Here is a 12,027-nt window from a genome sequence, read left to right on the forward strand (position 1 = left end):
TAAGTGACATGTTTTGTTTTTCTTCTCTTAGTACATTCCTTCACGGTCCTGTCACAACACGGGCCGCCTCAACACTCGCGAAAACAAGCTTGGAGCAACAAAAAAACGCTTCCTCAAGCTGGGAGAGGTGATAGTGATCAGTGCAGGTCAAAAAACAACCAAGGTAAACTTTTAGGACAAACCCTCACTGGCTGAGCATCTTGATTGTTTTTCTGTGGGGGTGACCGTGGTGTTGACACATGGTAAATGACTTGAGGGCATACATTTGGAAATACACTTATTTTTAATGTCTCCACAAGAGTTAAAAGACACAAAGTCATCACAGCTGCCACATTTTCAACCAGTAAAACTGCTTTTTTTGAGAACACAATTTTAGCTAAGCACAATCTGTTCAGTAACACTTATGAGGGTTTCACGCATGCCGATAATTGGGCATTTCCGCTCCCTTGCGATAAAAGTTGATAGTCGTTCATCAAGGTATTTCTTCTACAGCTACTTTATCTACTTTGTGTTTTGCAGTGATCTGGATTCCGTGTGGCACCATGCTGCCTCTCACAAGCCTATCCTGGCACTGCGCTAGATAAAGTTATGTGCGTGGTGTGCTGTCTTGTTCATCTGGAAGATACCACACATGCTAAAATCAGTAAGTATACACTTGGTGATTTTGTTTGTCATGTTTTGTGGTCTCTTATATTAAAAAAAAAAAAGACAAATCTGTGAAGATGTTCAAAATCGGCGTGTGTGCGTATAACCCCGCTTTACAAACTATGACGTAGGAAAAACATACTGTACATTGTGACCGAACCTTAGGTCACATCATAGCTGCACCTCCTGCCCTGACATCTGCTGGGACTTGGACTCTCTTAAGAGTTTTAAAAGCAGATTACACTAATTAATCCCAGAGCTTCTGTCCTGATGACGGGTAAAAACCGTGAACAGAAACAAAACAAAAACGACCGCCTATATTTACACTCGATGCACTGGAAGTGCTGAATGTTGACATTGGTGGTGTAACAGCACGAGAAAAAAAAATGTCGGTTGGATGCCTTGGTTTTGAGGCGATAAACATTTGGTACAGTAGGGGAACTAAATGACTTTGTGTCAACAGGAAGACATTTAAAATGGAAAATAAAATAATGCAGTCTGCTAGCAGTCAACAATATATGCCCGAGGCTATGGGAACATTAGAAAAAAAAAAACATAGGCACCAAAGATGATATTCAGGAGTCAGTCCTTCACAAGATGGGACAGTTTTCACCGCAGAAGTTGTATAACAGATCCAACACGTCTGGCTCCTGGAGGCTTCGGGTGACCACTCCGTGTCCTTTCTTGGGCTGTTCCACGACTACTCCCTCGCCGTCTGCCGGGGGCTCCACCAACGGGTGCACTTTGTTGTCCTGCATCCTGACAGCAGAGCCATTTCTCTCGGGCCTCATTTTAGCAACGCTCTCCGGTTTTGACTCTGCGGCGCTCGGTTCATCATGACACACCTCCGAGTCGCTGGTATGCGGCAAAGAGAAATAGGTGCACCTTTTGGATTTTTTGTGGTCTTCTGGCTCGGACGTAATGCTAAAATGGGAGTAGGGAGTGTCCTCTTGCGTGTCCCCGCAGCCGTCTTCATCATGGGCGGAGTTGACCAGGTTCGTGTTGATTCCGGTCGGGTCGGAAACAGATTTGCGGATGAGCGTGTTCTCTCTGATGAGCCATCGTCCGTCGTCGATGGGAACGCTGTCACCAGGTCCGACTTGTGCGTTGAATGCGATGCAGCGGGTGGCCTCGGTCAAGGTGTCCAAAGCATCGGTAGAGTTGAAGTAAGACAACTCAGATGGCGCTTTGCATCTTGCTGTGTGAAAAGGCAAGAAAATGTTGGAGTGCTTCTTTTTGGTTCTGGGGGCCGACGGGGGTCTCTCGACGGCAGTGCTCTTCCCGTAAAGCCTTTCGATGGTTCTCCTCACGAAGCCTTTGGTGATGGACTTCCGTGCCGGATCTTCTTCGCTGCTTGACGGCTCACTCGACGTTCGTGTCTCATAGCCGCCACTTTCTGACATCTCAGAGGGCAGGCTCTGTTTTCTATTATCTGTGAAACCTTTCGCCAGGAACATTTCCCTTATGAACTTGACCCTGTTGCCTTCAGGCTCCATGGTTGCCACGCCACTGGAGTCGTAGCTGAAGGATAGCGATGACTGTGGGGCAAATCGGCTGCACTGCTGAAATCTTTCAATGGACTCTTCGGAGAAAAGCGAGACCTTTTTGTTGTGTTCTTTGTTGTTCCGTGTCTTCTGCGCATCAGCAACCTGCTTCTCCAGAAGACTCACCCTGACCGCGACAGGCTTGGAAGTCTCTTCGTCAGACAGGTCTTTGGCAACTTCCACTTTGTCACATTTTGTGTCCGTCACAGGGGCTTGGTATTCCGCGAAAGAGCCACATTCCTCCTCTGAGCCTGACATTTTCTCCGAGAAGCTCAACTCATCCTCATCCGAGCTTTGGATTTGCTGATATTCGAGCGCCGACGACTCTGCTTGGTTGTCACAACCACTCAGGTTGTTGCCGCTCTCATGATCGGCCGGATCCTGTGGATGGTATCTCTCTGGATCGGGGTCACAAATTTGTCTTTTGTGGTCCGGTATATTCCATGTCTCATTTCTGAGTTCTTCCTCATTCACTTTGTCCCGTCCAGATTGCCTTTCATCTACAATAACCTTCAATCCTTTGTCCTCAACCTCAGATTGAGCTTCGTCCAGATTCTGCATTATGCCTTCGGTTTCTGGGAGCTCTTTTACTGAACTTGCCTTCCCGCTGGGATTCAGTTCCACATAACAGTCATCGCCGTGTGGCTTGTCTTCATATTCCTCTTCCGGGCATCGTTCCACAGCACTATGTGATGCGTGGTCCCGGTTCAATTTCTGCTGATCTTCATCATTATATGCCAACTCATCATTGCGTTCCTCAGTCCCAGAACTGCAGCCCTCAGAATTAGCCTTCAGCTTCTCCTGACTCGCGCTGACGGAACCAGCTGAGAGAGACACAAGTTCTTCTTTAAGGATCTGGGGTATGTCAAGCCCTTCAATTAGGTCATCAATGGCCCGTTCCTCTGGATATGTGTCAACGAGCAACTGGAAGTCCCACCAGCTGTCCAGGATGTGTCTCGAGGCCGACTTCCAGAAAGCCGACAGACTTTCTTCTAACCGGTGGCCGTTCTCCACGCTAGTGATTTCCCTCAGGGAGTCGATCATTCTCAATGCCTCAGCAGAGCTCACATCATTCACCTTCACCTGGTCCAAATAGAGGTTGGCAATGCTGTCTTTCAGGGCCATGATGGACAAGAACGTCAGGAAAACTTTGGATGAGGAGCCAAACGTGGTGGCCACGTGAGAGGAGAAGTCTCGCCCACTGTTGGACTTTTCCAAGCACGATTGGCTTTGGGCGATATGCCGTATAGACCTGATAGAGAAGCAAACGCTCTCAAGGACGGGTCCCATGTTTGGCTGGTCGACACTGTTTGGCAGCTGTGCTTTTACTTTTGTGTCAGTTGTGGATTTCACTTGGTCTTGCTTTTGGAGCTCATCGGTCTCTTTCGCACTTACAAAGGTACAGGCTGACGGTTTTATGGCCTGGAGAGAGTTTAGCTGCTTTCTCAAGGATGGTGTTTTTCTTACACCTGAATCTGCCGACAAATTTCTGGACAGCATCCTTCTTTTGGACTTGGGTCTGAGTGGAGGCGATGCCAGGTCCAACGATTTGGAAGGTGCGGTCTGTTTCCATTGCTCGGATCTTGACTGCGTCTGCCTTTTGTTTGGCAAGGGGCTGACATTTGCATGGCACTGTAATGATTGGGACCTTTTGGAAAGCTCAGGATTGGCATTTTTGGATTGTGATTTTCGACTGTCCATAATTTTTGGGCTGGACAGTGGGAGATTATTTGGAACCTCACCCGATGGCATACTGAATGAGGATAGCCTCTCTTCTGAGTGAAGACTATTTGAAGACACGGAAGTGTTGCTCTTCATATCCGAGAGTGATTGCCGTTGCTCTTCCTTGTTACATATGGTAAATTTTTCCATACTCGACTTTCTGAGGGACATTTTCCTTTCCAGAGACACGTTACTGACCAAAGGTGCCCTTTTGATAGACGTAGATCTTGATAATGTTTCCAGATCCTTCGAAACCTCAGCCTCCAGCAGTTGAGTGATTTTCATGACGTGCTGGGCATGCAGTAAAGCCTGGGCAGATGGCGGGCGATTATCTGACGTTTGACTTCTCAGTTCTGGCTGCACGCACTTTGGGCTGCAGGCCACGTGATATTCTCGATCTGATGCTTCTGGCATTCTCTCTTTGGGCAAAAGCGGTACAAAGAAATCTGATGAAAGAACATCAGAATTCTCTTCAAGTCCGTCATGAGTTTTGGGTGCGCTGACAGGTGGCATTTTCTTGTCGGTTTTAGGCTGAGCTTTTATTCCTTCGCCATTTGGCTGATGATTTGATGGAGCCACGTTGCTCTCCAAGGACTGGATTCGATCTCTGACAGAAGTTCCCCGTAAATCCTCAGGCAATGTGTGTGTTGTTAATTCTCTGACATTCTCCACCACAGCAGCAGGAACAAGTCCCCGATTTTCTGTCCCGTTGGTCTTTCTTGGGCAGTCAGTATGTTGTTTAATAGGCACTTTCTCCAGCCACTTCTGAACATATTCATTCGCAACTGAGCTGCGGAAGTCAAAAGCAGGCAGGGATATTAGCTCGCTGACATCACGATGCTCATCTCGATGTACCGACGTCTGTCGGGTCAGCACTCTGCGTGCCTCATTTAAGTTTTGGTTCTGGAGTGTTTTTGGGTGTGTTTTATCTGATTGCTTTGTGCGCTTTGCCCCAGCATTTCGCTCCACATTTTTTGTCGTTCTCCTTTTGAGCTTTACTGGGCTTTTTGCTGGTATTAATTTATTCCCGTAAATCTTCCTGATGAACCCTGTGTTCGAGAATGGTGTAGCTTTCTTGCGTTTCTTCATGTCCCCCGATCCGTTTTCTCTCTGCCTTTTACCAGGCGACAGAAGACGTCTCATACTTTTGTTTCTTACTTTGGGGCTCCTTCTGGTCTTAGGCCGAGGTTGTTTTCCTTTGACATTGGCGGACTTGGCTGCCTGTGTCGCTTTTACTCTGCCATGCTTAGCAGAAGGGAAATCTGCTGTTGCTAGCTTGTTCCCAGCATTCCAGATGTTAACAGAGTCAGAGGTTGTTGAGGGTTCCCAGGACTCGTGTTCAAAGTCGTCATTTCTGTGAAGGTGTCTTGTTTCTGAAGTAGAGGGTCGATAAAATGAACCCACGTTTGCATTGTAATTGTCCTGGCAAGTTTGCTGTTCATAAATATGCAAGACCGTTTCAGTGATCTCCTCCCCGCTGGATTCTATATGCATGACTTCAGCCGATTTATACGATGACATGTTTGTGTTGTTCATGCTGTTAGCGTCCATCGAGCCGAGCCTTCTTGGTTTGGGTATTGGCCTGTTGCTGCTCTGCCTGACAACGCAGTATTGCTCTGTCAAGGCTCCGTTTTCTGTCTCTTCTCGGTAAGAGTAAGATCCAACGCTCTCCATTGAAGCGTGCTTCTTTCTGATTTGTGTATGTCCCGGGGTTGGCGCTCTCCTGGGAGATGTTGCCTGGATTTCGACAGTGTCCTCTTCGTGGCTGCTTTGACTTAAAACCCTGTTGCCCAGTGATGGTGGATTCTCGTCGTGGTCGTCTTTGGATTCATCCTTGTTGATGGTGTCATTGGAGGAGATAAGGTCTTGTCGATCTGACGTGGCGGGAGAGACGTCCTGCTCCAACTGCGGTTCGTGCAAACAGTCTATGTTAAGATGATTGGCCACGCTGGAGCGCATCAAGGTGGTCGTCCAGTGTAGGGTCTCCTCTTCCTTGACGGTCAAGCGCACCCTCATCTCCACTGTCATACTACCATCTTGGTTCACCCGGAAGGACTTTTCAATGTCGTCCTCATCAGGCTGCGCATAGTCCAGCTCCCCGCCCTGGGTTTCGGCAGCTACATGTCCAGACTCGTATCCGACGGAGTTGGCGGGGTGACCGGGAAGGTCGCACGAGCTTTCCATGAGGGAATTGTGAATCTTGTTCACGATGTAGCGCTCAGAGGACGTGGAGAAGTTTCTTGACTTGGACCCATATGATGGCGACTTCTTTTTGCCTTCTCGCCCATGAAGCGGCGGGGGAAAAAAATTGTCAAAAGATTTCATGCAGCAATGGAGATGAGTCATGAAAGAAGAAGAGAGGACACCAATTAAAAAGATGGTCTGTTTCTGAGTAGTCAGCCTCACAGGTGCCGTATGTAGGTCGTCTACGCATGATAAAATCACATCAGCACTTTCTCAGGCTTTATCCTGTGATACTAGGTAGATTACACCAGGTCACATGACTGAAGGTCCTACCAAGTCGAAGCGAATTGAACTTACGGTGCATAGCCTTCAGTCTCCTGACGCTCATCCGGTTGCCGGTTGGCCTAATGGATCCCGGCGACTTTTGGGTGTTGTAGTTTGCAGGTCTGAATTGCTCTTTGCCCGCCGCCACCACCACGCCGGAGCACAGGATCAAGCTTGCGAGCCCTTCCACCTTCGGCGAATGAAAAAAAAAAAAAGTCTCACTTTCAGGAAGTGTAAAACAGCGGGACTGATTTCATTGAAAAAAATCCTATGGCGCCACAAGCATTGTTGTGCATGTCACGAGGATCACGAGGAAAGCAGATCCCTGACCAGTTGCCTTACATGGCAGTATACGTGAATGCGGTGTGGGGATTAGGGTGGCTGCTAAAGAAGCTTAAGACTTTCCATTTATGGACCAGCCATTTACAGCGGAGTGCTAAGAAAGTCCTATATGGGTCGGTCATGCTGCTCACTCACCACAGGGGAACATTTTTGGAGGCACTTACGCGTCTGCCATCAGTCGTATGTAGCTTGACCACACGGAACTGCATCATCTCTGAAATATATTCCAGAATCCACTCAAACGTCGTCGCACTCCTCTTTTGCAACACCACCGTGTGCTTGACCGAGGGGTCTCCGTTCCGAAAGACCACCAGTCTCTTTGGCGTGTGCACAAGCATGGGTTCCTGCCGTCCAGGGAAGGACCTGGCCCACTGCAAGTTCCGGCGGCGGGAGCTCACTGGCCTGGCGTGGTACCAGGGCGTCAGCTTCCTCCTGGCCAGTGCCAGATTGATGGGCTTTACCTTGCGGTTGTCAGAGCAGATGTAGGACTTGCCATCCTCCAGCTCGTCCAGCGTGTTGATGGCATGGACCCCCCGCGGGGTGGTGATATTCCTCACACCAAACGGCAGCGGCACCTTCTTGGACAGGCTGTCCAGGAGGGCGTCGAAGGTTTTAAAGGAGCGGTTGTTGACCACCATGCGCAGGCCACTGAACTGGGGATCGCCGCTCTTGTAGAAGCACACCCGCTTGGACAGAATGGGGTTGGTGACGCTCGCATGGCGGGAGGTGCCGATGGTGTGCAGACTCTCCGACGACTGGTCGGGGAGGATCTTGCGAGGGCCTGACTCGTTCATCACTGTGATTCACTGTGGGAGAGAGTCAGTTGAACTGGGCATGGGTTAGACGATACAAAGCTGTCAGAAACAACTCAATGATGCGCAAGCACCTGCCTCGCGTTAGGCCAACATATGGTGTTTACTTGAAAGGATTGAACGGCGCAAACGTGATTTTCCCACTTACTGGTAGCAAACCAGCAGCACCCTCAACAAAACACGAGCAAAGTACTTGGAGATTTCTCGTCCGGATACTGACTAGCAATATTAGTCTCACGACCGAGTTTTTAACTATGGGGTGCCATTGTTCCTTTTATTTTCTACTGGCTGGCTGACCCTGCCTTAAAAATTTTGGCACCACCTCTAAAGTTAGAAGAAAAAAAACAGCCCCCCCCCTCCACCCCAGTTTGACTTGTCAATGTGATATTTTGAGCTAAATTCCATGAATAGATGCCTTGAAATGCATTTTTTTTAAAAAGCCATCTGGACCAGATTTACCACAGAACTTGAAATTGTGTGGATGTTTCAATCAGAAGAGCGCACGGGGGGGGGGGGGGGGCACTCATCACTGCTCGCAGCTCTAATTGACTTGAGAACGGCGGGCTAAAAATACCCACGGTCCTCAACAAACATATTAGGCCACCTGGCATCTTGCACGGCTTCAATGTTTTTCGTTCACATTTCCAACAGGAACAAGGCATTTCAAACCACTAAGACAAATGTTCGGTTCAGAATTCAGAATTTAACGTCTTCATCAAAACAACTGTCATTTTTCAAATTCACTTGTCCGATGATTTGTGGTGGATTTATATTCCAAATTATCCCCCAACATCCATAACAAGAATCCAAAACTCACCTAGGTTGTCATGGTGAAAATGCAGACTGGTTATTTCCTTGTTTTGGAGGCTCAAAAGACCATGGCGCTCTACATCCCAACTTCTGCCCGGTTGGCTTCCGTGGCAACTGCTTATTTCGGGCCACACCGGCGCAGCTAATTTGCTTAATCTTTGCTCGGCGCTAATCCCTCGAAGCTAGTGCAAAGCATGCTGGGTCATCATCGTCATGCAACACCCCTAAACCTGTACACGTAGTCAACTTGGATTCACAAGTCTTTGCGCTCCTGCGATTGTAGTGGCACCTTCAAAAAAAAAAAATTGTCCGCACACACGGACGGATGCTAATGTGGCAAACAAGAGTGCGCGGTGGCATTTGTGCGGCGTGGGTCTAATCTCATTGAGAAGCTCTCCCATAATGAGGATTAAGGGATTGTTCACTCGCAAGACCCTGCGGGAAGACGTCCACTAAATGACAATGAAGCCTCGCCGTCAGGCCAACAGCAAAATTTGCCAGTTTTTATTGAGGTGCAGCACCGCACGGGTTTTGTCATATGGGAGAAAAAGGATGGATGATGGAAGGAATCAAGAATAGCATGAAGGGAGGCTTTATATTTATAATGTTGCTGGCATCAATTACGGCAAGCGTCGAGAGGCCAGCCTGGCTCGTTTGTTAGTGTGATGAAGGGCCGGCGTGGCCCCCGCCCCAGGCAATAGAAAATTGGTTCGCAACCGCGCGCACGCGCCTGCCACCTCCTCCGTTAGTTTAGCGCATATTGCGTAATGGCCGGCCAAAAAGGAACCGTGCTATTGTGTGTGATGGCAGCCGTGACTTTTTGTCCCTCCCACAAACCGTGAATGCAATGGAGCAACGACATAATTTGATCAAATAATCTGTCAAATTGATCAGCGGATGAATATGTTGCAAACTCAGCCTGAACGATGAGCACATTAGACTGAACTGCAAAATAAATGACGTATTTTTCAAGTACCGTCCTTAAAATGAGCTCCCGTCCAGATGACGCGAGCCAAACCACAACGTGGCCCCCTGAGCACAGAAGTTTTTTTTGTTTTTTTTTGCAACACGCCCGTCAGCGCAGGAAAAGGCGCGTAAAAGATAAGGCCGCGACTCCCACGTGCAAGTGGAAAAGAAGCGAGGAATGCCGAGCTCGTGACCCCCTTCCCAAAACAACACCGAGCACACAAATGCCAAAAGTTCCAAGACGGGAAATCGTAGGAGGGAGAGGGTGGGGGGAATATAGAGGAAGGCCCCCCCCACCCCCAGAGTAAACAGGTCGTCTGCATGCCATTCCCCATTCCACAAGCACAAAGATAAGACACTGGGGCAACACATATATCGGAACCCCCGACTGCAAGCCATCATAAATCAATTGCCACATTGAATTTTTGGGGGGGCGGTGGAGAGAGCCGCCGCCGACGTATGGAAAGTTTCATGAACACTGCTTTTCCGATTTTCTGCCAGATGTAAATGTTGCGAAATTTCCACCAAATTTCTGTATTTCTTTTTTTTTGAAAGGGCCTCGAAGTTTCCCCGTTGGAGGTCAGCGCGCGTAGCATGCCGTGAGGCGGCGGGTGACACCGGCGCTGACCTTTTTCCAATTTTTCCCTCTGTCGTCATCGCACGTGAAGGGGCCGCTCGCCCGTGCATCAATCCCCAAGGCCGCCTGGCGCCTATTTTTAGGGGCGGGCGATGGCTAATTGGCGCCACGCGAGCTTCCAACCTCGCCTGTTAATGGGGAAAAATGTACGCTGGGGCTAAATCGGTCGCGGTGGCGTGCAGCTGCCGCCACGTCGCCCGGCCCGGCATCTTGTTGCGCGTGGCGGCCGCAAGCGTAACGCGGCGCATGGCCGGCATCTGTCGCGTTGTCGCCGCCGCAGCAGCAGCCTCTCCAGAGTTCACATTCCTCCAGGGATTTCCCCAGAATTCAATTAGAAAGCCTTGCAGCTGCATGGCGACCGTTGGTTTTTAAAACCGGATTTTTTTATTTTTATTTTTCTCCAGAGGAGATAAGCATGCCGTAAATCGCTCAGCACCCCTCTGCCGAGAGCACCGTTGTTCAATTAGGCAACCGTTCCCTTCACATGCTTTCAACTTGTCCTCGCCTCCTGTTTTATTTCCTCCCTTTGAGTGATTTCCAGCCTCTTGTAGGATTTATGACGCTAAAAGCAACAGATGAACAAAGAGAACGAGTGACACAGCTAACCAGCACCCAATTGCTTGCATATTCCTGACATGCTAACAGCACATGACTTTTTATTGTATGAGCTGCTTAGGTAGCATGTTATAAGTCGCTAATAGCTAATGAATGTCTTTTTCAAGAATGCTTTTGTGCACCCCATCAAAGTGCCTCGCGGTGAAATCAATCTGACGGGCAGCATGCGCAGAATGCACGCGTCCTCCCTCCGACGGCCAACGGCGGCCTGGCGAGGAGTGATTTATCCTCCCGAGCCGGCCGTGTCGCCTTGATTGCGGCGACATGGGGGCCGAAACTGGCGCTCCTCCTTGCTGCCTGCTACCCTACGCACACGCACGCAATGGAACACAATACCGATAGTGCAAGGTTGGCTGGCTTTCTGACATGCACTTTCTGACGAGGCTTTGACCTTTCTGCAAGCCCACAACAAAAGCTTGTGACACGAGCGCTGATTTCCCCGAAGTCAGCAATCTTATGACGGGCACGTCGTCGTAATCTCGCGCCACAGAGCATGGCTTTGCAAAATTGGGGATTGTGAAGGGGGAGCCTAATTTCAAAAGGATGAAACCAAGAAATAGTGCAAACCAGGGAAAAATTCTTCTTCAGAACTGAGTTTGTGTGTCTGCACTCTAGTGCCGCCTGGTGGCCAAGGTGCATACAGCGGCCATGAGACGATCATGCCTCGCCAACGCCGTCCATCGTCAGTCAGTCGTCCTGCGACTGCCTTGTGGAAGAAATGTACATTTCGCGTTTCTCGATCAAATTCCAATGCGGCTTAGTCATTTCAGGCTCGTCAGAAAAAAAAAAGACTCTCAAATAAATTTGAGAGAATGAGTACCAGTTGTTGTCGAGGGAATAAAAGAGGACACTTTACCTTTGAGAGGGGAGTCTAAATTGCAAACGTCCTAAACGGGCCAAACAAGTGTGCTCAGCTGGCGCCGTCCAGTGGCGCTAGCGGATACTGCAAGCCCATCTGTTGCAGGCGCTGCAAAACCAAAACCTCCAACTCAAGCCAGGCAAAAAAAAAAAAAACCCACAAAGGTCAACACAAAAGACAAAACACTTTGATAACAAAAAAAAAGGATTCATGATATGTCCTGATATGTGACTACGATGCAAAAATCATTACTGAGCCATTTGACCAAGGGCACCACAAACAGTGTCACCTACCATACATTTTACCCAGATTTTTACAATTTCATTTTTGTTTTTTAGGGGAAGCGCAACTGACTGGCTATCAACCTCCCCCCCAAAATAAGCAACAAGGGGGTGCGAATTTCACAGAGCAACGCTTCCTGTCGGACATGCCCGTTGACAGGATGTTCTCAGACCGTCTTTCATGCGCGTCCAGCGGAAGTGGAGACAGGTGGCGCACACACACACACACACACCACATCGTGGCTCGTGGTAGCTCCACATCAATGAAAATGTTCTTTTTTTAATG

The 12,027-nt window shown here is 48.9% G+C and overlaps 1 protein-coding gene across 1 annotated transcript; it reads right to left on the reverse strand.

The window, feature by feature from the left end:
* Window positions 1–276: 276 nt before the first annotated feature.
* On the reverse strand, window positions 277–8,534 carry LOC147186938 (uncharacterized). The gene is made up of 4 exons (XM_086102170.1): window positions 8,391–8,534; window positions 6,926–7,567; window positions 6,453–6,609; window positions 277–6,187 (listed from the first exon to the last, which is right to left on the reverse strand). Exons 2-4 carry the CDS (start codon window positions 7,553–7,555, stop codon window positions 1,236–1,238), a joined length of 5,739 nt encoding a protein of 1,912 aa, XP_085958296.1. The 5' UTR covers window positions 7,556–7,567; window positions 8,391–8,534; the 3' UTR covers window positions 277–1,235.
* Window positions 8,535–12,027: the final 3,493 nt, after the last annotated feature.

The sequence above is a fragment of the Hippocampus guttulatus genome, chromosome 21, assembly GCF_054856545.1.
Source record: "Hippocampus guttulatus isolate MCC_2025c chromosome 21, RoL_Hgut_1.0, whole genome shotgun sequence".
NCBI classification, from domain to species: Eukaryota; Metazoa; Chordata; class Actinopteri; order Syngnathiformes; family Syngnathidae; genus Hippocampus; species Hippocampus guttulatus.

Excerpts from the sequence above, each read along its gene's own strand:
- LOC147186938 (XM_086102170.1), bottom strand. The coding sequence starts at position 7,555 with ATGAACGAGTCAGGCCCTCGCAAGATCCTCCCCGACCAGTCGTCGGAG. Across the intron at positions 6,610-6,925 it reads ATACGACTGATGGCAGACGC|GTGGAAGGGCTCGCAAGCTT; the intron begins GTAAGTGCCTCC and ends CATTCGCCGAAG. Across the intron at positions 6,188-6,452 it reads GAGACTGAAGGCTATGCACC|GCAAAAAGAAGTCGCCATCA; the intron begins GTAAGTTCAATT and ends ATGGGCGAGAAG.